The 24678-nt window shown below is 37.4% G+C and overlaps 1 protein-coding gene across 1 annotated transcript in view; it reads right to left on the reverse strand.

Moving 5' to 3' along the window:
* The window catches only part of CAMKMT (calmodulin-lysine N-methyltransferase), a 408960-nt gene that overhangs the window by 381632 nt on the left and 2650 nt on the right, over positions 1-24678 (reverse strand). Inside the window, exon 2 of the mRNA XM_050754107.1 lies at positions 15670-15842. Within this exon, the coding sequence (XP_050610064.1) occupies positions 15670-15842 (173 nt within the window). The remainder of the gene's footprint in view (positions 1-15669; positions 15843-24678) is intronic.

The following is a 24678-nucleotide window of genomic DNA, read 5'->3' on the forward strand; positions in this document are numbered from 1 at the left end:
ACAGTATGGTCCTCAGAATATTTAACATAAAGACTTTTTAAATGATAAATCTACATCTTAAAGTACTAACAAATAATATTTACTTGTTGTGTTTTCATTATATAAAGGGAAGTTCTTAACCTTTTTAAAGCCAAAAAACCCACACAGTATAGAGAATCTTCAAGTTGAAAAATCATCACCTTCCAGAACCACACTCAACAATACATAAATTTACTCTATAACAGCACAAAAAATTCAGAACTTCAGTCACAAAGAAATAGCCAATCTTCAGGTCTGCTGTTCCATCTACAGGCAGTTATGAATGTCAGTGAGCAAAGTTTTTGTATCTTTTGCCCACTAATCTGAATTCTAACACCTTTAATTCTAATCCCTCTTCACTTAACTCTTAAATATTTGACTTGACATTGATATTTGATTAATACCTATAAAAAATACTCTTTGTTATATACAAATAGACTCAATTGTGCAATAGGTCATAGAGTCTGAGTTTCTCAGGGAAAAAACAAATTAGTGCTAATCTATCTACAATCCTCTACATTCTCTCCCAGCTGGAGTTCTTTAGAATGTTATAAAAGTTTGTAATAACCATTGATAATTCATAAACATTTACTTCAACATTCACTTTGTCATTTACAATTTGTCATAAATGATATATAGAATTATGGACTGAAGTGTGCCTCCTACTTCCCCCAAATTCTTATGCTGAAGCCCTAACCCTGGTACCTCAAAAGGTGACTATATTTAGAGATAGGACTTTTAAAGGTAATTTAGTTAAAATAGGGTCATTAGGGTGGGCCCTAAAGCAATGTGACTGGTTTCTTTATAAGAAGAGGGGGTATTGGGAATTTCACCCCCATCCCCCACAGCAGCAGCTACAGCAAGACCCAACCAAGGAGTGTCTGAGCTCACACATGCCTAGCCCTGCCCCTACCTGATGGTCCTTCCCTACCTACCCTGATAGCTGAAGGCAAAGGGCCTTCTTGGGAGGTCTAGGGCCCCACCCACCGCCAGTTCCTCTCCATACTACTACAGTTGATGTTCTCTGGAAAGCGCCACCTCCCAGCAGGAGGCCAACCGGCACAAAAATAGAGCATTAACCACCAAAGCTAAGAACCTTCACAGACTCCATTGTACTCCCCTGCCCGGCCACCTCCACCAGAACAGGTGCTGGTATTCACAGCTAAGAGACCCATAGACAGTTCACATCACAAGACTCTGTGCAGACAACCCCCAGTACCAGCCCAGGGCCAGGTAGACTCACTGGGTAGCTTGAACCCAGGAGAGACAACAATCACAGCAGTTCTGCTCATAGGAAGGAAGCCACATCCAGAGGAAAAAGGGGAGAAGAGTACTACATCAAGGGAACACCCAGTGGGACAAAAGAATCTGAACAACAGCCTTCAGCCCTAGACCTTCCCTCTGACGGAGCCTACCCAAATGAGAAGGAACCAGAAAAACAATCCCGTTAATGTGACTAAACAAGGCTCATTAATACCCCCAAAAAATCACACTAGTTCACCAGCAATGGATCCAGACCAAGAAGAAATCCCTGATTTACCTGCAAAAGAATTCAGGAAGTTAGTTATTAAACTAATCAGGAAGGCACCAGAGAAAGGCAAAGCCCAATGCAAGCAAATCCAAAAGAAAAATATAAGAAGTGAAGGGAGAAATATTCAAGGAAATAGATAGCATAAAGAAAAAACAGTCAAAACATCAGGAAACCTCAGACACACTTTTAGAAATGTGAAATGCTCTGGAAAGTCTCAGCAATAGAATTGAATAAGTAGAAGAAAGAAATTCCGAGCTCAAAAACAAGATCTCAGAATTAACCCAATCCAACACAGACAAACAGAAAAAGAATAAGAAAATATGAACAAAGCCTTCAAGAAGTCTAGGATTATGTTAAACGACCAAACTGAAGAATAATCGGTGTTCCTGAGGAAGAAGCTTGGAAAACATATTTGAGGGAATAATCAAGGAAAATTTCCCCAGTCTTGCTAGAGACCTAGACATTCAACTACAAGAAGCTCAAGCTCTGGGAAATTCATCACAAAAGGATCATCACCTAGGCACATTGCCATCAGATTATCCAAAGTTAAGATGGAGGAAAGAATCTTAAGAGCTCTGAGACAAAAGCACCAGGTAACCTATAAAGAAAATCCTATCAGATCAACAGCAGATTTATCAGCAGAAACCCTACAATGCGGAAGGGACTGGGGCCCTATCTTCAGCCTCCTCAAACAAAACAATTACCAGCCAAGAATTTTGTATCCAGTGAAACTAGGCATCATATATGTAGGTATCATATATGAAGGAAATTGCAGCCTTTTTTAGACAAACAAATATTGAGAGAATTTGCCATTACCAACCCACCACCACAAGAACCGCTAAAAAGAGCTCTAAATCTTGAAACAAATCCTGGAAACAAAAATACAAGTGAAAAAGCAAAAACAAAAGAAACCAAAGTACTCAGGCAACGACGAGTACAATGAATGCAAGGGTACCTCACATTTCACTACTAACAATGAATGTAAACGGCCTAAATGCTCCACTTAAAAGACGCAGAACCACAAAATAGATAAGAACTCACCAACGAACTACCTGCTGCCTTCAGGACACTCATCTAACACATAAGGACTCATACTTAACTTAAAGGGGTGGAAAAAGGCATTTCATGCAAATGGATACCAAAAACTAGCAGGGGTAGCTATTCTTACATCAGACAAAATAAACCTTAAAGCAACAGCAGCTAAAAGAGACAAAGAAGGATATTATATAATGGTAAAAGGCCTTGTCCAACAGGAAAATATCACAATCCTAAACATATATATACCTAACACTGGAGCTCACAAATTTATAAAACAATTACTAACGCCAAAGAAATGAGATAGACAGCAACACAATAATAGTAGGGGACTTCAATACTCCAGTGATAGCACTAGACAGGTCATCAAGACAGAAAGTCAACAAAGAAACAATAGATTTAAACTATACCTTGGAACAAATGGACTTAACAGATATATACAGAACATTTCGTGCAACAACTGCAGAATAAACATTTTATGCAACAGCACATGGAACTTTCTCCAAGACAGACCATACGATAGGCCATAAAACGAGCCTCAATACATTTAAGAAAACTGGAATTATATCAAACTCTCTCTCAGACTACAGTGGAATAAAACTGGAAATCAACTCCAAAAGGGACCTTCAAAACCATGCAAATAGATGAAAATTAAATAACCTGCTCCTAAATGAGCACTGGGTCAAAAATGAAATCAAGACAAAAATTAAATTATTCAAACTGAATAACAATAATGACACAACCTATCAAAATCTCTGGGATACAGCAAAGATTCTGCTAAGAGGAAAGTTCATAGCCCTAAACGCCTACATCAAAAAGACTGAAAGAGCACAAACTGACATTCTAAGGTCACACCTCAAGGAACTAGAGAAACAAGAATAAACCAAACCCAAACATAGCAGAAGAAAGAAAATAACCAAGATCAGAGCAGAACTAAATGAAATTGAAACAACAACTACAAAATACAAAAGACAAATGAAACAAAAAGCTGGTTCTTTGAAAAGATAAATAAAATTGATAGACCATTAGCCAGATTAACCAAGAAAAAAAGAAAGAAAATCCAAATAACCTCACTAGGAAACAGGAGATATTGCAACTGACACCACTGAAATAGAAAAGATTATTCAAGGCTACTACATTTATGCACACAAAGTAGAAAACCTAGAAGAGACTGATAAATTCCTAGAAAAATATAACTCTCCTAGCTTAAATCAGGAAAAATTAGATACCCTGAGGCACCCAGCTAGCCCAGTCAGTAAAGCATGAGAATTAGATACCCTGAACAGACCAATAACAAGCAGCGAGATTGAAATGGTAATTTTTAAATTACCAATAAAAAAAAAGTCCAGGACCAGATGCATTCACAGCAGAATTCTACCAGACATTCAAAGAAGAATTGGTACCAATCCTTTTGACACGATTCCACAAGATAAAGAAAGAAGAAACCCTCCCTAATTCATTCTATGAAGACAGCATCACTCTAATACCAAAACCAGGGACAGACATAACCAAAAAAGAAAACTACAGACTGATATCCTTGATGAACACAGATGTTAAAATCCTTAACAAAATACCAGTTAACCGAATCCAATAACATACCAAAAAGATAATCCACCATGATCAAGTGGGTTTCACACCAGGAATGCAGGGATGCCTTAACATATGTAAGTCAATAAATGTGATATACCACATAGACAGAATTAAAAACAAAAATCACATGATCATCTCAATAGATGCAGAAAAAGCATTCGACAAAAACCAGCATCCCTTTATGATTAAAACTCTCAGCAAAATTGGCATACAAGGGACATTCCTTAATGTAATAAAAGCCATCTATGACAAACCCACAGCCAACATAATACTGAATGGGGAAAAACTGAAAGCAGTCCCTCTGAGAACAGGAACAAGATAAGGATGCCCACTTTTACCACTCCTCTTCAACATAAGTCCTAGCCAGAGTGATCAAAGAGAAAGAAATAAAGGGCATCCAAATCAGTAAAGAGGAAGTCAAATTGTCACTGTTTGCTGATGATATGATCATTTACCTTGAAAACCCTAAAGACTCCTCCAGTAAGCTCCTAGAACTGATACAAGAATTCAGCAAAGTTTCCAAATACAAGATTAACGTACACAAATCAGTAGTTCTTCTATACACCAACAGCGACCAAGTGGAGAATCAAATAAAGAACTCAACCCTTTTTACAATAGCTGCAAAAAAATAAAAATAAAATACTTAGGAATATACCTAACCAAGGAGTCAAAAGATCCCTATGAGGAAAACTACAAAACACAGCTGAAAGAAATCACAGATGACACAAAAAATTGGAAACACAACCCATGTTCATGGATGGGTAGAATCAATATGGTGAAAATGACCATACTGCCAAAAGCAATCTACAAATTCAATTCAATCCCCATCAAAATACCACCATCATTTTTCACAGAATTAGAAAAAACAATTCTAAAATTTATATGGAACCAAAAAAGAGCCTGCAGAGCCAAAGCAAGACTAAGCAAAAAGAACAAATCTGGAGGCATCACACTACCTGATTTCAAACTATACTATAAAGCCATAGTCACTAAAACTGTGTGGTACTGGTATAAAAATAAGCACATAGACCACTGGAACAGAATAGAGAACCCAGAAATAAATCCAAACACTTGCAGTCAATTGATCTTTGACAAAGTAAACAAAACATAAAGTAGGGGAAAGGACACCATTTTCAACAAATGGTGCTGGGATAATTAGCTAGCCATATGCAGAGAATGAAACTGGATCCTCATCTCACCTTATACAAAATCAACTTAGGATGGATTGAGGACTTAAATCTAAGACCTGAAACTATAAAAATTCTAGAAGATAACATTGGAAAAACCCTTCCAGACATTGTCTTAGGCAAGGATTTCATGACCAAGAACCCAAAAGCAACTGCAAAAACCAAACCAAAACAAAACAAACAAACAAAACAAAGACAAAGAGCTGAGACCTAATTAAACTAAGGAGCTTTTGCACAGCAAAAGCAACAGTCAGCAGAGTAAACAGACAACCCAGAGAGTGGAAGAAAATCTTCACAATCTAAACATCTGACAAAGGCCCAATATTCAGAATCTACAACAAACTCAAACAAATCAGTAAGAAAAAAACAAACAATCCCATCAAAAAGTGGACTAAGGACATGAATAGACAATTCTCAAAAGAAGATAGACAAATGGCCAACAAATATATGAAAAAATGCTCAACATCACTAGTGATCAGGGAAAAGCAAATCAAAAGCACAATGCGATACCACCTTACTCCTGCAAGAATGGCCATAATCAAAAAGTCAAAAAACAATAGATACTGGCGTGGATGCTGTGATCAGGGAACACCTCTACATTGCTGGTGGGAATGTAAACTGGTACAACCACTATGGAAACAGTGTGGAGATTCCTTAAAGAAGTAAAAGTAGAACTACCATTTGATCCAGCAATCCCACTACTGGGTATCTACCCAGAGGAAAATAAGTCATTATTCGAAAAAGACACTTGCATGTTTATAGCAGCACAATTCACAATTGCAAAATCATGGAACCATCCCAAATGTCCATCAATCAACGAGTGGATAAAGAAACTGCGGTATATACATATACAATGGAATACTATAAAGAGGAATGAATTAGGAGCATTTGCAGTGACCTGGATGGGATTGGAGACTATTATTCTAAATGAAGTAACTCAGGAATGGAAAACCAAACATCATATATTCTCACTGGTATATGGGAACTAAGCTATGAGGATGCAGAGGCATAAGAATGATACAATGGACTTTGGGGACTTGCAGGGAAGAGTGGGAGGGGGGCGAGGGATAAACAAATATGGTACACTGTATACTGCTCGGCTGATGGGTGAACCAAAATCTCACAAAACACCACAAAAGAACTTATTCATGTAACCAAATACCATCTGTATCCCAATAATTTATGGAAAAAAATTAAAATTAAAATTAAAAATTTTTAAAAGGGGTCAGGTGTGGTGGCGCATGCCTGTAATCCCAGCACTTTGGGAGGCCGAGGCAGGCGGATCACGAAGTCAGGAGTTTGAAACCAGCTTGGCCAATATGGTGAAACCCCATCTCTAATAAAAATACAAAAATTAGCTGGGTGTGGTGGCATGCGCCTGTAGTCCCAGCCTCTCAGAAGGCTGAGGCAGGAGAATTGCTTAAACCTGGGAGGTAAAGGATCGAGTGAGCCGAGATCGCACCACTGCACTCCAGCCTGGGCAACAGAGGGAGATTCTGTCTCAAAAAGTAAAAATAAAATAAAACAAAATAAATTATCAACTGAAAAAAAAGAGGAGGTAGGACAGAGAGAGACAACAGGGTCATGCACGCACAGAGGAATGGCCTCTGAAAAGGCAGTGTGAGGGCGGCCATCTGCAAGCCAAGGGAAGAGGCCTCAGAAGAAACCAAACCTGCCAACACCTTGATCTCAGACTTCTAGCTCCCAAAGCTGCAAGAAACTAAATTTCTGTTGTTTAAGCCCCCTAGTATGTGGTGTTTTGTTTTGGCAGCCCAGCAAACTAAAACATAGTAAGAGAATATGTGTATATTGTATTACCCTTTCCATAAAAATAGAGCTTTTCTTTATTTCTGCCATAGAGGCCCAGTTCTTTGACAGGGTGATTAAATGAGATGAAAAAAGTTATTTGCAATCTGACTGACCAAATAAGCACTAGGCCCCAAAGTATTGTAATCTAAAAAAACAAGGTCACCAATCACAAATAAAACAATCATAATAACTTAATAATTCTTTGTCTTCTCTGGGCCTATAAGATTCTACATATAGATGAGGTTATTTACACTAATATGGAAAACTACAGTAAATACTGAGATAAGATGAAAAGGAGCAAAATATTTAACCTCCAAAATGCAAGATGACTCACGTCTATAATCCCAGCACTTTAGGAGGTCGAGGCGGGTAGAATCACCTAACGTCAGGAGTTCGAGACCAGCCTGGCCAACATGGTGAAACTCCATCTCTACTAAAAATACAAAAATTAGCCAGGTGTAGTGGCAGGCACCTGTAATCCCAGCTATTCAGGGGGCTGAGGCAGGAGAATCGCTTGGACCTGGGAGGCAGAGGTTGCTATGAGCCGAGATGGTGCCATTGTACTCCAGCCTGCGTGACAAGTGAGAAACTCTATCTCAAAAAAAAAAAAAAAGTAAGATGAAACTATTAAAATTATCAACAATACAGTACAGAAATAAAAAAAAAAAGTTTTAATACAAAAGCAGTATGTGGTTCCTTCAAGAAAAAAACTGCTCATAATCCTAACATGGAGAGATAACATTAGAATTTTGGTACGCAGCCTTCAAATCTTATTCTATGTTCACATATTCCTTTTATTAAAGAACTGAAAGCACTCGTCCATATTGTTTTGCAATTTGTTATTCACCAATTATAAACAGTTTTATTATGTTACGTATTATAAACAGTTTCCCACATCGTTAAGTAATATCCCATAACATGATTTTAATGGCTCCAAGTTCAATGGATGTCTGCACCATAATTTATTGAACCAGAACTTTATGTTAGATTTTAAGATTGTGCCCAATTTTGTGCTATTGTGCACATTGCTGCAGTGAACATTCTTGTGGAAAACATCAAATCTATTTCTGATTGTTTACTTAAGATAAATTGCTAAAAGGGGAATTGTTTGTGGCCTAATTTTAATAAGAATATTCTCTTCCTCTTGCATCTCTCTTTCTCTCTCTCTCTCTCAAATATCAGGATGAAATAAATATTTGTAATTAAATCTGCAACAAGTATAAATAACATGCACATATTTTGTAATAATGGTAAATTTTTTTATATTTCTAAAAAACAAACTGAGATAATAGAAGTACATGTTTTAAAAGTTAAAAACACTATTCATAATAAAAAATTTGATTTCCAGACTTATCACTGAAGCAAAACTTGTCATTCTTGAAAGCATTATTTCTTTTTTGAGACGGAGTCTCGCACTGTCGCCTGGGGTGGAGTGCAATGGCGCGATCTTAGTTCACTGCAACCTCTGCCTCCCCGGTTCAAGTGATTCTCCTGCCTCAGCCTCCCAAGTAGCTAGGATTACAGGTGTCTGCCACCACACCTGGCTAATTTTTGTATTTTTAGTAGAGACGGGGTTTCACTATGTTGGCCAGGCTAGTCTCAAACTCCTGACCTCGTGATCCACCCGCCTCAGCCTCCCAAAGTGCTGGGATTACAGGCGTGAGCCACTGCTCCCGGCCAAAAGCATTATTTCTCAAAGCAAAGAAACAGAAAGTTTACCCTATGACCTTTTTAAGGGGGTAGGCAGTGGAGAAACAGTAAACCTCATCCTATACCTCTAAGATACTTATAAAAATAAAATCAATTATCCATGAAATTATCAGGGTTTAAAAACCCTAGAAGATGGCATCTTATGAAAGAATAATGTTAATAATCACTATTTTCAAAACTATAAGAAGTTAGTTCTCCTTATATGAAAACTGCTATCAATGTAGTATGACAAAGATTCAGTTTGGTTACTTCAAGTTCCCTTTCATTTGTTCCAAACTTAAGGACTGTTCTTTTTCACTGAGCCATCTATTTTATTCAAGCATCAACTCTATAAGCTCTTGTCTAGTCTTAGTTTTTCAGCTATTTACCTAGGTCCTGTCTGATCTCTGTGGTTCCATAGTAATGCCTATGACGAAAGAAACTTCTCAAACTTAAATCCTTAAAAACTTCAGTCTTAGCATTATACTTGTAATTAATGTTATGTAACAATGACAATTTTTTGCCAACATATTCAGAGTATAAAAAGTTCACTCTATCTTTGTCCTAAACTTCAAAGCTTTATCCCAAACCATTACCAATGGCCAGATTCTTCTCCCCAGGGCCTAACAATTTTTTTCACAAGCACTTAAAGCTATCCTAGAATTGAGGAACTTTGAGTTTCTTCCTAAAAATGGCCTGCTGAGTAAGGACTGAGGAACAAGTCACTGGGGCAGATAATTATTTGAAGAGGGAAAAAGAAAAGCTGCTAGAGGAAAAGTCTGAAGCCTAAATGTGTCAAGAGGGTGAAACTAGAGGTTAAAAGCAAGCCATGGCTAAATATGACATTAAAATTATAGGTAACAAATGAAAAAATAGATATGTTAGACTTCATCAAAATTTAAAATTTTGTGCATCAAAAGATACTACATATCAAGAAAGTGAAAAGAAAATGCACAGGCTAGGAGAAAACATTTGCAAATATCACATGTATGATAGGGTCTAATATCCAGAATATATAAAAATAACTCGGACAATAAAAAGAGACAGCTCAACTAAAAACAGATAAAGACAGGAGTGCAAAAGTCCCATTGGAAAGAAAATAAAAAATTAAAAAGGAAAAAAAAAAAGCAAAGAACTTGAATAGGCATTTCTCAAAAAAAAAAAAAAAAAAAAAAAAATGGCCAATGAGCACATGAAAAGATGTTCAACATCATTAGACAATAGAGAAATGCATATCAAAACCACAGAGAGATATCACTTCATATCCACTATGAGGGTTATAATTTTTTTAAAAGAGAAGAAAAATTAACAAGTGCTTCACTGATAAGCATAGGGAGAAACTAAAACACTCATACATTCCTAGAATATAAAATCGTACAGCGCTATGAAAAATAGTTGGCTATTCCTCAAAAAGTTAAACATAGAGTTACCATATGACCCAGCAATTCCACTCCTAGGTACATACCCAAGAGAATTAAAAGCATATGTTCACACAAAAACTTGTACATGCATATTCATAGTGTTATTACTCATAATAGCCAAAAAGTAGAAACAATCCAAATGTTCATCAACTGATGAAAAAATAAACAAAATACATTAGCCATACAGTGGGATATTAGCCATAAAAAAGGAATGAGGCACTGATATGTGGTATAATATGGCTGAATCTTAAATTTAAAAATATTATGCTCAGTGAAAGCAGACAGACATAAAGGGCCACATATTGTAGGATTCCATTTACGTAAAGTGTCCAGAACAGATGATACATAGAGTCAGAAAGTCAATTACTGTTGCCAGGGACTAGGGGAAGGAGGAGAATGAGGAGTTATAGCCAATGTATATGGGGTTTCTTTTCAGGGTAATGAAAAAGTTCTGGAATAGTGATGAAGGCCGTACAACATTGTAAATATACTTAAAGCCACTGAATTTCATACTTTAAAATGATGAAAATAGTAAATTTTGTTATGTAAATTGTATTGTGAGTAAAAGAAAATTGATCCAAAAATACAAAGTAAGCCAGAGAGTAGAATGCGTCCTAAAAGGCTGCAGAAGAACAAAGAGGAGAGGTTTTCAGAAGGTTTGAAAAACTTAATTCTAGGCTGGGTACAGCGGCTCACGCCTGTAATCCCAGCACTTTGGGAGGCCGAGGCAGGTGGATCACAAGGTCAAGAGATTGAGATCATCCTGGCCAATATGGTGAAACCCCGTCTCTACTAAAAATACAAAAATTAGCTGGGCATGGTGGCATGCACCTGTAGTCCCAGCTACTCAGGAGGCTGAGGCAAGAAAATCACTTGAAGCTGGGAGGCGGAGGTTGCAGTGAGCCAAGATCATGCCACTGCACTCCAGCCTGGTGACAGAGTGAGACTCTGTCTCAAAATAAACAAACAAACAAACAAATAAACTTAATTCTAGATGCTTTGGAGTTCTTTCAAAAATAAGTGGTTAAAAAATAAAAATTTTAAAAATAAATAGCTAAAGAGATGTTTTCCAGTCTTATATCTATGAGTTGTAGGAAATTAGTAGATGGTTTCTACATGTACTATATTGGAATTTGGAAAATGTTTAAGGGAACATTTCAATGTACTGAAACAGTATATTTATATGTAAGCACACTACGTAAAAAAATTGTGATGAGATTTAAAACAAATTAGAAAACTAAGTTATAGTAGCCCATATCTATGATTTAAGATCCATAAAAATGTGACACAATGGAATTCACAGTTTTCTGGAAAGTATGGATCATATTTTACAGGTCCTAAAAAACGCTGTTTTATTACTAATGCTCAGCTCTGTTGTTAATATCTCTACTAACATTAAAACTATGCTTTTAAATATAGATGCAGTATTCATATTTGTCTCAGATGCCAGCCTTGCCAAGCTCTATATAGGCACCTAGGTTATACCACACATACAAAAATAATATGTCATACATCTAATTCATAAGCAAACCATCTAATCACTAGTTTTTATTTACTGAACATTCACAAGCTACGTAACTAAAATAATGAGGTGAGGGTTTGGTCTTTTTCTTTCCCTAGAAATGGAAGGTATGATCTCGGTGTAGTGCATTTGTTATAACAGAAAGATGCAACACAGTCAAAGACAAAGTCATTCTTGACTTTTTGCCCATTCTAAGTTCCCAGGACAAGCCAAAAGTCAAGAGTTCTAGCCTTCTAATTCAGCAATTACCATAGCAACAGCAGTCTTATTCAAACAAAGGAGGACAGTTCAGGCCTCTCAGCTTTTTCTATACCTAAGACATGCATACACTTATAAATGAATAAGTCAGGCACTTATATGGTTCCATATATAATGGAAGTAATTTAAAGCTTCCAGAATATGCAAACTCCTGCTGTGCTGAAATTAAGTTGGAATACGGGAGATAGGAACAATTTGTGTCTACACAGCAAGCTTTATACAATAGATTACAGTTTATGAGACAGGGAAAAGAAAATTTTAATTAAAGAATTTTAGTATAAACATTTCCTGGTATCTCTTCGTTTATAAACTTGCATCCATCTAATAACAAGAGCCTCTTCTACAAAGTTCTAAGAAATAAAGTACCAAATGCCAGGCATAGTGGCTCATGCCTGTAATCCCACCACTTTGGGAGGTCAGGGCAGGCAGATCCCTTGACCCCAGCAGTTTGAGACCAGCCTGGGCAACACAGCAAAACTCCATCTCTACAAAATACACAAAACTTAGCTGGGCATGGTGGCATGTAACTGTAGTCCTAGCTACTTGGGAGACTAAGGCAGGAGGATTGCTTGAGCCTGGGAGGTCAAGAGTTCAGTGAGCTATGATCATGCCACTGCACACCAGCCTGGGCAATACAGTGAGACCATCTCAAAAAAGAGAAAGAAAGAAAGAACCAGAAAGGCAAGAATATTTTGTCAATAAACAAAATCCAGGAGTCATACCATGGATTTTCATTTTAAAATTCTCAACATTTAATTTGAAACAAAGAGTGGACCATCCACAGGTAGACAAAGACGACAACAATCCTTGGGAATTTTGTAACCTAACTTTTACATTGTTCAAACCTTAGCTTCAGATGAAAAGTCACTAAGGGAAAATTATTCCTTCATTTTAAGTATCATTATATAAGGCTGACAGAAAATAATGGTCAAAGTTTTTATTAAGGCCACTGCTTATATAAACAAGATACAAGTAGGTATTTTGAATTCACAAATACCTAGGTATTAACCCTCTTGGGGGTATTCATTTCAACTCTAATAAAACTTTAAGGAGACAAATTAGTGGGTAGCAATAGTTTAAGATAGACAAAACTAATAAGTATTGATAACAAGTACTGATCACCCTGTGTGTGTTCTCTCTGTTAAGCTGCGGCAGGTGATCTCAGGCGGTAAGAACTGAGAAAGTGAAAATGGGGTTTACAATTACGGTAACATCCCCAGTGTCTTTTTTGTTTGTTTGTTTGTTTGTTTTGAGACAGTCTCACTCTGTCACCCAGGCTGGAGTTCAGTGGCACAATCTCATCTGACTGCAACCTCCACTCCCAGGTTCAAGCAATTCTCATGGGTTAGCCACCGAGTAACTGGGATTATAATGAACAACCATGCCTAGCTAATTTTTTTTTTTTTTTTTTTTTTTTTTTTTTTTTTTTTTTTGAGACGGAGTCTTGCTCTGTAGCCCGGGCTGGAGTGCAGTGGCCAGATCTCAGCTCACTGCAAGCTCCGCCTCCCGGGTTTACGCCATTCTCCTGCCTCAGCCTCCGGAGTAGCTGGGACTACAGGCGCCCGCCACCTCGCCCGGCTAGTTTTTTGTATTTTTAGTAGAGACGGGGTTTCACCGTGTTAGCCAGGATGGTCTCGATCTCCTGACCTCGTGATCCGCCCGTCTCGGCCTCCCAAAGTGCTGGGATTACAGGCTTGAGCCACCGCGCCCGGCCGCCTAGCTAATTTTTTTTTGTATTTTTAGTAGAGACAGGGTTTCAGCAGGTTGGCCAGGCTGGTCTCGAACTCCTAGGCTCAAGTGATCCACCCTTCTCAGCCTCCCAAAAGTGCTGAAACTACAGGCATGAGCCACTGTGCCCAGCCCGACATCTCTAATGCTTAGCCCCTTAGTAGAACCTGGAGTAGGCTGGGCATGGTGGCTCACACTTGTAATTCCAGCACTTTGGGAAGTCAAGGCAGGTGGATCACTTGATTTCAGGAGTTCAAAACCAGCCTGGCCAAGATGGTAAAACCTTATCTCTACTAAAAATACAAAAAAATTGGCCAGGTGTGGTGGCACACGCCTGTAATCCCAGCTACTCTGGAGGCTGAGGTGGGAAGATTGATTGAGCCCAGGAGGTTGAGGCTGCTGTGAGCTGTGATTGTGCCATTGTACTCCAGCCTGGGTGACACAGGAACACTCTGCCTCAAAAAAAAAAAAAAAAAAGAAAGAAATCAAATAAAAGTAAAGAAAATGCCAAATAAAAGATACAAACTTACAGATTTTTGGGTATACCTGTACATTCATTATAAGATTCTAATTAGGATGTCCCAACTGCTTTGCTTTTTTTTTTTTTTTTTGAGATGGAGTCTTTCTCTGTCACCCAGGCTGGAGTGCAGTGGCACGATCTCGGCTCACTGCAAGCTCTGCCTCCCAGGTTCACACCGTTCTCCTGCCTCAGCCTCCTGAGTAGCTGAGACTACAGGCTACCAATTTTTTTTTTTTTTGTATTTTTGTATTTTTTATTATTTGTATTATTTGTATTTAATTTTTGTATTTTTTTGTAAAGGTGGGGTTTTGCCATGTTGCCCAGGCTGGTCTTGAACTCCTAGGGTCAAGTGATCCACCCGCCTTGGCCTCCTAAAGTGCCGGGATTACAGGCATGAGCTACTGTACCCACTCGGCATTTTCAGTAAAATAATATTATAAAACCAGATTCTAATTGTTCTCTCCTGCCCATCCTAGTCAATTTTTATCCAAATCCAAAATGTTTAGCTATTATATCTTTTAAAACTTAGATATTCTAAACTAAAATAGCTCGAGAAACATATACTATAAATAGACATCCTTTGTGAAAATTTTTTCTTAAAATTATTCCTAGCCTCACCTAAACCTTATTCAGTCACATTTCCACTTAAAATGTTTTTTGCTCTTCTTACAGTTACTGTAAATGTGCTCCTCCCTCCCTTTCAAAATGTGAAATCCTGTCAGAAAAGGCAGATTTTATAAAATCAAACACCTACAGTAATATTGCAACATGCTAGAATATAACTGTGAGACAAAATTAATTCAGTAAAATGGTATCTCGTTACTGCAGTCTGCAACTCTCTTGTCTCTTTTCTAATGATTTTTAAAGTCAGAACAGTCCATATGCTTCTTATAATATCAGTGTTTTCACTTGAATTTTCTCCTTTAGTCTTAAGATTGATTCTATTCTGAAAGTAATAAAAATAAATAAATGGAAAAAATACCAAAGCTTGATTTTTCAGATTACTACTTGAAGGGTAGTTTGGAAAAATTCTGTTTTCACTTTCAGCCTTCTTTGCCTCAAAACAAACACGGCTTTTTGTCATAAACATATGCTATGACAGAATGTTTAAATGAACCCTTTGATTTGCAACCACCTTATCTTCAAATGACACTATATTCGTGAGGATTTTTTTCTTTAGTCTGACAATACAGCAAGACCCAGTTAAAACAGTAGGATTTCCTAAAACAAGTTGTAAAACCTAAGTTCTGATAAAGATTGTCTATAAACTCAATAGAATAAATAATGAGATTCTTATTAGATTGTTTTTCTCATCCAAGAGAAATCTAGTTTTTACAAATCTTAACTAGAATAATGGTTACCTTATGGAGATACTGTATTCAGGACAGAAGATGCTTGTATATTGGACCCATGCACCAACCTCCTTTTCAGTTTCCCTTTCTTTGACTTCTGTTACTGAAAACAGATTAAATGATTCAAATCTTCTTACAGATACATGTCGCAGGCAATCATCCAGGTGTTTTTGCTTCAGAACCTTTGAAATAAAACCAAATATTGCAGTCATGTTATATAAACACATAGTAAGTTAAGTGTTCAAAATGTTCAAAATTTAAGTGGTAAGGGGACTTTCCCTTCCAATAATGACAGATTAGATACTTCACATATATCTCCTACTGAAGATAACTATAAAAGATGAACAAAATATTTTAAAACATTACTTGAAGACATCACAGAGCAAAGATAGTGAAGATTTACAAATCTGATATATATATATATATATTTTTTTTTTTTGAGACAGGATCCTACTTTGTCACCCAGCCTCACTGTCACCCAGCCTGTCACCCAGCTAGGTTCAGGCGATCCTCCTACCTCAGGCTCCCTAGCAGCTGGAACTACAAGTATGCACCACCACGACTGGCTAATTTTTTAAATTTTTTGTAGAGATGGGGTCTCCCTATATTACCCAGGCTGAATTCAAACTCCTGGGCTCAAGTGATCTCCAACCCTGGCCTCTCAAAGTGCTGGGATTACAGGTGTGAGCCACAGCACCTCGCCCGCAGTCTGATATCTTTAAAAGGAGAAAACCTACAAAGGTTACTCTGACTTTTGCAACCACTTTTCTCCTGGGGATATTTGTCAATTCCAAAAGAAAGAATCGAGAAGATTAGTTGCATCTTTAATAGCCTATGGAGCTAGGAGAGAAAAATTGAATTTCAAAACTTACCTAGGAATGGGGAGATATATTGAGTATGCAAGGTATGTATGTTTTAGCATAATGAATAATTTTGCTGGTGTTGCTGAAAGACAGATTTTAAAGTGTGGGAGATATAACCCAATAATAACGTTTGGATTTTATTTGGATCCTATTCTAAAATAATCAAATTATAAAGAAAAATTATGACAAAATGAGAAAAATTTGAAAACTGATCAGATCTTTCATGACATCAATTAATTATTTTGGGTTGATGTGGTATTGTGATTTTTTAATGTCATTTTTATAAGTTCATAATGAAACATCTGAAGAAAAAAATGACATGTGAGATTTGCTTCAAAATAATGGTGTGGGGGGCAATGGGAGAAGTGAGATTAAACACCGTTGTTCATGAGTTAAAACTGCTGAAGCTTATCAGTACCTGAATGATTATTATATTCTTCTCTCTAGTTTTATACATGTTTGACATTTCCCATGATAGAAAAATCTTAGATATAAAATAACTTCTGACTCATAAGCAAACAAAAATAAATAAAAAGATATTTAAAAAGCCAAATATATTTGGAAACTAGGCAATGTACTTATAAATAACCTATGAACCAGAAAAATAACACACAATAAAAATTATAGGCCAGGTGCAGTGGCTCATGCCTGTAATCCCAACACTTTGGAAGACTGAGGCAGGAGGACTGCTTGAGGCCAGGAGTTCCAGACCAGCCTGAGCAACATGACAACACCCCATATCTACAAAAAATAAAAATAGGCTGGGCACAGTGGCTCATGCCTGTAATCCCAGCACTTTGGGGAGGCCGAGGTGGGTAGATCACCAGAGGTCAGAAGTTTGAGACCAGCCTGGCCAACATGGTGAAACCTTAACCTTACTAAAAATACAAAAATTAGCCAGGCGTGGTGGCGCAGGCCTGTAATCCCAGCTAACAGGGAGGCTGAGGCAGGAGAATCGCTTGAACCCAGGAGGCGGAGGTTGCAGTAAGCCAAGATTGCGCCATTGCACTCCAGCCTGGGTGACAACAGCGAGACTCTGTCTCAAAAAAATTTAAAAATAAAAATAATTATGCAGGATGTGGTGGTGTGTGCCTGTAGTCCTAACTACTCAGGAGGCTGAGGCAAGAGGATTGCTTGAGCTTAGGAGTCTGAAGCTGCAGTGAGCAATGATCAAGCCATTGCACTCCAAACTGGGTGACAGAGTGAGGCTCTATCTCTGAAAAAAAACAAAGAAAATTATAAAGTAATTTTGAATTGAATAATAGAAATACATTTCAAAACATATAACATGCAGCTAAATCCAGGCTTATAGAAAAAAATATGGAAAGGTCAAAAGTTAATAAGCATTCATTGCAAAAATTTGAAAAATAAGCAAATTAGATCCCTGAAAGAGTACAAGTTAATGAAATAGAAAACAAACATAGGAGAGAGAATCAATAACACCAAAGGTTGTTTCTTTGAAAAGATTGATAAAATTGATAAATCCTTAATAAGACTAATAAGAAAAAAAGGAAGAAGTATCAATGTGATATAGGGAGATTACTATAATATAAATCCTGTAGACATTAAAAAACAATAATGAAGGGATATTTATGAAAACTAACTTTGAAAATTTAGATGAAATGGACAAATTTCTAGAAAAACACAACTAATAAAACTGACACAAGAAGAAATGGAAAATCCCAATAGTTTAAACTATTTCAAAAACTGAATTCATACATATAAACCTTACCACAAAGAATAATCCAGGCCCAGATTGCTCACAAGAAAATTATATGAAATGTCTGAGTAAGAATTAATGCAAGTCTTACCACATTCTTCATTAAATACTCAAACATCACTATGGGATAGATACCCATTACGTGAGAGAAAAAACTAGAACACAGGGCAGTTACGTAATTTGCCCAACATCGGAGAGTTCACAAGAGGCAAACCTAAAGTTAAAATACAAGCTGCCTGACTACAGACCCTATACTCTTAATACCTCTGCTTGTACAGAATATGATAAACTGGCATCACCTATCCATTCCAGCTTCCAAGACACCTTTCTATTTTATAGAGCTGGAAAGTTAGAAACTGTATTTCCCGGAATCCTTAGCAGCCAGAGTTTCAGGTGTGATTTTGGTTTAACTATTCAGATGCACTAACATGAGATTTGAAAGGAGGAAAGATGGTGTTAACTATAATTCACCAACTTGTGCTGGTTAGAATAGTTGTAAAGATACTTGGTTTTTCTGAAGCAGCTTTAACAGAGGTCCCAGTGTTGACTCTAATTTAATGGAGAGTGAGAGGAAGCACAAGTGGCATCACCTCTCCTGGTACAGATCTAGAAGCAAGGTATGCTTCTAGAATCTATAGTCATGGCACAGCAGCTTCCTGTTCATCAAAGATCACAGCTAAAGTGATGTAATCCTGAAGACAGCTTCAGGTTCTTCATTGTGGTAGAGGCAGTATTTCTCTCGGTTGGCCAATTTCAGCTTTATACTGTGCTGGGACTCGGCTGTTCTGGGATTCATTCTTAGACTGTTTCTCCAATGATTTTGTAAGCACTTAATTCACTATGCTAAACCCCCTTCTGCTTAAAGTAGCTAGAGTGGTTTGTATTTTCTAAAAAGGAACCCTTATTCCAACAATGCATAATTCTTATGTGTAGAAGGGCAAACTGAGATCAAAACAATTGAGAAAATATATCAGTATGAATATATCTCATAAGAAAAATATGTTTAAATTTTATATACAATGTAGAAGTTTTAGAAGGTTAGTTTTGTTTTTTTTTTTTCCTTTGAGACGGAGTCTCGCTCTATTGCCCAGGCTGGAGTGCAGTGGCTGGATCTCAGCTCACTGCAAGCTCCGCCTCCCGGGTTCACGCCATTCTCCTGCCTCAGTCTCCCGAGTAGCTGGGACTACAGGCACCCACCACCTCGCCCAGTTAGTTTTTTATATTTTTAGTAGAGATGGGGTTTCACCATGTTAGCCAGGATGGTCTCGATCTCCTGACCTCGTGATCCGCCCGTCTCGGCCTCCCAAAGTGCTTGAGCCACCACGCCCGGCCAGAAGGTTAGTTTTTTAAATGGAGGATCAGAAAAGGTAGCCTCTCTTTGAAGGTTTTATTTATTTTTAATTGTTTAAAAGCCTTAATCAAACGCAGGGTCCTAGCCAGGCATGGTGGCTCATGCTTGTAATCCCAGCACTTTCAGAGGCAAAGGTGGGTAGATCGCTGGAGGCCAGGAGCTCAATACCAGCCTGGCCAACATGGTGAAACCCCATCTCTATTAAAAATGCAAGAATTAGGTAGTGCACGGCATGCACCTGTAATCCCAGGTTCTTGGGAGGCTGAGGCACGAGAATTGCTTGAGCCTGGGAGGCAGAAGGCACAGGAGGCATGAGAATTGTTTGAGCCAGATTGCACTACTGTACTCCAGCCTGGGCAACAGAGCAAGATTCTGTTTAAAAATAATAATAATAATAATAATAATATAGGGTCTTATTATTGTCTGTCAACTATGGGCAACAGGAAGAAAAACAAACTACTCAACAGAGTTTACTCTTAGGAAAAAACAAAGTATTAAATTTTTAAAAATATAAAATGTAGATATTATAAATTGTCTTCAATCTTGCCCAATTAAACTCCAAACAGTAAATACCTTTTTATAGTCTAAATTACTCTGATGTCAAGGTAAAGGCACCAAGGTACTCTGATGTCAAGGTAATGGCACCATAAACCACTAATGTAAAAAATAATTTAAGTTACCACATGTATAATACTGGAAGGGGCTTTCATAGTTTAGTATGATCTGCATGATCTATATGATCTACAATATGACAACAAGCTAATATTCAATGAAAGTAACAGGCAACATATTTAGAACAAATAAGACATTTATATAATCCATGTTAGGTAAAAGTAATTACAATAGGAGATCAAGTCAAATTACTTTTGATGTTTCTTTAAAAAGAAGATACAGTTATTTTAAGGCCATCAATAATATTTGTAGTTTTATGAACTGAGAGGATACTCAAATCTCCCATCAAGTTAACCTTAAGGTAGATTATAACCTTATCATCTACCACTTTTAGAAGACCTCCTTCAAATACCCATGTTATATAATTAAATAATATTCAAATGAAATTATCTGGGGTGAAGGAATTAGTCAAGGCATTTTCTCATTCTCCTAAGTAAGTCAATAAGCCATTTAGTCAAATATCAATGCTATGCCAAGTAAGTTCATGTCAAAAGATTAAGTATCAGAAGAAAAAAAAAAAAGGCATCAAGTCCTAAGGTCCCTAAACCCATTAGGTAAACAACGTATGAAACTGAACACAATGGAAGTCGAAGACCCATTTATTAACCTGAAATGTTTGTTTACTTCAGAACTAACTAAACTGATCATAACTATACGGAAACACTTATGAAGACCAGATGTAGCAGTGGGATAGAGGAGTAAGGCTAAACACAAAAGTACTGGTTGAAAAACTTTTAGAAGAGTAGCTAGATGCCCTGATTACATCATCAACACCAGGCAACTACACTTCCCCACAATGGAACTTTGATAGGTACATTTCTAGAGAAGATGAGTGACAGTTCTGATCTTAAACATCAAGTACAGCTTAAAGTAGTATAACAGGCTCTTCATTCTGATCAATATCCTTTTCCTTCGCTTAGCTTCTAGATAATAGGCAGCGAGTCATATCTGCCAGAGAGATTGCAATATAGAATGAGTACACCTTATTCAAAATGGAACCAGAAGTGTTTTGGATTTTGAATTTGTTCAGATATTGGATTTGTTTGGATTTGGAAATATTTGCAAAACATAAAGAGAAGGCTTGGGATGGGACCCAAGTCTAAAAATGAAATTCATTTATTTTTCATATATACCTTATATACATGGCCTGAAGGCAATTTTATATAATTTTTAAAATAATTTTATGCACAAAACAAAGTTTTGATTGTATTTTAATTGCAACTCGTTACATGAGGTCAAGCATGGAATTTTCCATTCGTGGCAACATGTCGGCTCTCAAAAAGTTTCAGATATTGGAGCATTTAAGATCTTGAATTTTTGGATTACGGATGCTTAACCTGGTTTCCTTTCTGGGATACTGGAACAAGAAAAAAAGACCTGTAGATACTGACATTTGGGATCCCCCCAACAAAAATGGCCAATTCCAGTTACCCTACAGTTAGGAGAACAGTAAACAGATCCCTATATTTATATATGAATCTATGCTCAGGGATGCAAGTAAAAACCAGAAAACCTTATCCTTTATATGCAGAAGCTATATTGTTTCCCATTTTTAAGACACAGCAACAGGCCAGGCATGGTGGTCACACCTGTAATCCCAGCACTTTGGGAGGCTGAGGTGGGCAGAATGCTTAAGCTCAGGAGTTCGAGACCAGCCTGGGCAACATGGCAAAACCCCATCCCTGCTAAAAAAGAAATACAAAAATTAGCCAGGCGTGGTGGTGTGCACCTGTAGTCCCAGCTACTCGGAAGACTAAGGCACAAGAATCGTTTGAACCCAGGACATGGAAGTTGCAGTGAGCTAGGATCACACCACTGCACTTCAGCCTGGGTGATGGAGTGAGACTCTGTCTCAAATAATAATAATAATAATAGCTACTATTTATGGTGAGTCTATGACGTGGCAGATTCCAAGCTAAGCATTTTACAAATATTATGTCAAATACTCAAAACAACCCTCCAAAGTATGTTATTGCTCCCATTAAGTGTAGAGAAAACTGAGGTTAGAAAAGTAAAAAGTTGTCCAAATTCCGACAACTTACAGAAGACTTACATCACACCTATTACCAAAAGGATTTAAGATGGCTTAAAAAGATGAACAGCACAAGATACCATTTGTGAAAACTGGGTGAGAAAGAAAAAAAGAAAGCAAAAGTAAGGATATAAAACAAAGTCAAGAATAAAGGTGAAACAAAAATACATTCCATAACAATCTAAATACTTGATACAGATCAGTGAAGAGCGCACAGCAAGTGGCAGACCTAGGACTGGATCAAGATTTAGATGCATCTGATGCCAGTGTCAAGTTGTATGCTTGCCAAGTTAACTGTGCTTCTTCACAAACCTTTTTATTCTACTTGTTCTTCAAAATAACAAATTAAATTTGTCATCAATGAAATATTTAACTTGTCATTAAATAAATTAAATTTGTCATCAATTAAATATTTAACTTGTCATTAATTAAATATTACAAAACTAATAACATAGAGCTAAAAGGGAGTTGTCGCTACCCTAAAAGCCAAGTTGAATGTTTTAGAAAGATAAAGGTAAGTTGCTTAAAAGTTTACTATCAATTTAGGTATTGGAAGCCAACTACAAACATTTGAAGAACTATAAATATCTAGAAAGATTTGACACTCAGAAAATAACTTCACTTGGAATATGTATTGTTATTACAATTCACCTCTTAACCAACTTTTTCAATTAGCCAATCCAGGTAAAAGCATCCTGCTTTGATATAAATTGTACTGTGAAATATTCCATAATCAGATTCTTCAGCCAGGTAGTCACACCTCTAGGCAAGATTTTTCATTCGGTAGGTGGTTTGTAAATACACGTGTAACAGTCATTGCTACTCTTCCATCTGCCCTACGTCACCTCCTTTTAGGAACTGCCCCTCCCTCACTCTATGTAATTCTAGTGAGGTTGTTACACCTTACCTGCCACAGGGTGGGTTGATGACCCAGGTTAGCCAAAGTGCCCCATTCTGGACATAGCAATTGGTCCAACCTTGGCCTATCAGAGTCCTTTGGAGGAAATGATTTGGATGTTGGGGAAAAGAGTTATTTCTTCTGGATTACTAGCTGGATGGATATGAAAGTCTGGAGTTGCCAGTGGCCATCTTTGTCAACATGTAATGAGACTCAACAAAGAGGAAAATAGAACAACATCCATAACCTCTACTGATATTGATTAATAAACTTCCAGACTTCATCTAATTTAAGTACTCGCTTGACTCAAATTTTGGCAATTTATCAGGTAACCTGGAACCAAATGATGCACTAGGTCAACCAGGTTTTCTCTCAAAACCTGTGTTTTGTTAATTACAAAACACAGAAAATACTGAACAGTTAACATAAAGTAAAAGGCCATGAGACAGCACTGGAGCTCTATAGGGTAATGGAAAGACAGAATTGTAAAGGAAAAAACAAGCAGACAGAGCAGATGTTCTGCAGATGTCCCACGAGAGAGAAAAGGAGTCATATATCTCTAGCACTGCTTAGATCCCTTATAGTTTTCCAGTACTAGATGCATATAAGATAGGAATGGTTCATTCATTTGAAATACATTTACTAAGAGCTTGTAAATGTTTAATATATGTGATTGATTAAATTATAATAGAAAAAGATTCACTTCCTCTTTGTCACCTCCAAGGAAGGAGTTGTATTTCCCTGCCCCTTGACTTTGGCCAATAGGAAGTAAACACATGATGTGAGCAGGGGTTTAAAATGTGTTTCTGTGGTTGGGCTTGCTCTTATACCTCTGCTATCACCATGAGGACTTTAGCCCACTAGTCCAAAGATTAGAGACATATGGACCACATGTGCATCATAGAGATACCCAGGTGACTACAGCCTATGTCAGTCAGCTCCCAGGTGGTCCCCACATGCACCAACAAAACAAATATTAACTGCTGTATGCCACTGTGATGTTGTGGTTCTTACTGAGCAATAACTTACTGATAAAATACACTAAGGACTAGGTGCTATGCGCCATTTAAAGACTGACCTTACTCTCAGGCTTTCCACAGACACTTAACAACATCTACTAAAAACCAATTAACCAGGTCCTGTGCTAGATGCAGAGGATATAAACTAATAAAACATCACCTTTTCCCAGGGAGAATGCCCGTTCTAGTAATAAAGAGAGACCCTGATCACATGATCATAAAATAATATAAGGGGCTCACTAGTAGAGTGGGCTGAGGGTTTAACTTAGCCCAGAGGCATTAGGGATGGCTTCACAGAAGAGTAGTTTGAAATGGAAGTGTGAAGAATGAACAATCATTCACCAAGTAGAGAAGATAAAAAGACTCCAAGCAGGCAGATGTATACCAAAAGTCTCAATGTCAGAACGTGTGGGGAGGTCATGTAACAGCCACAGCTGAAACTTGTCACTGTTCTCATTTAGAC

The sequence above is a fragment of the Macaca thibetana genome, chromosome 13, assembly GCF_024542745.1.
Source record: "Macaca thibetana thibetana isolate TM-01 chromosome 13, ASM2454274v1, whole genome shotgun sequence".
Classification (NCBI taxonomy): Eukaryota; Metazoa; Chordata; class Mammalia; order Primates; family Cercopithecidae; genus Macaca; species Macaca thibetana.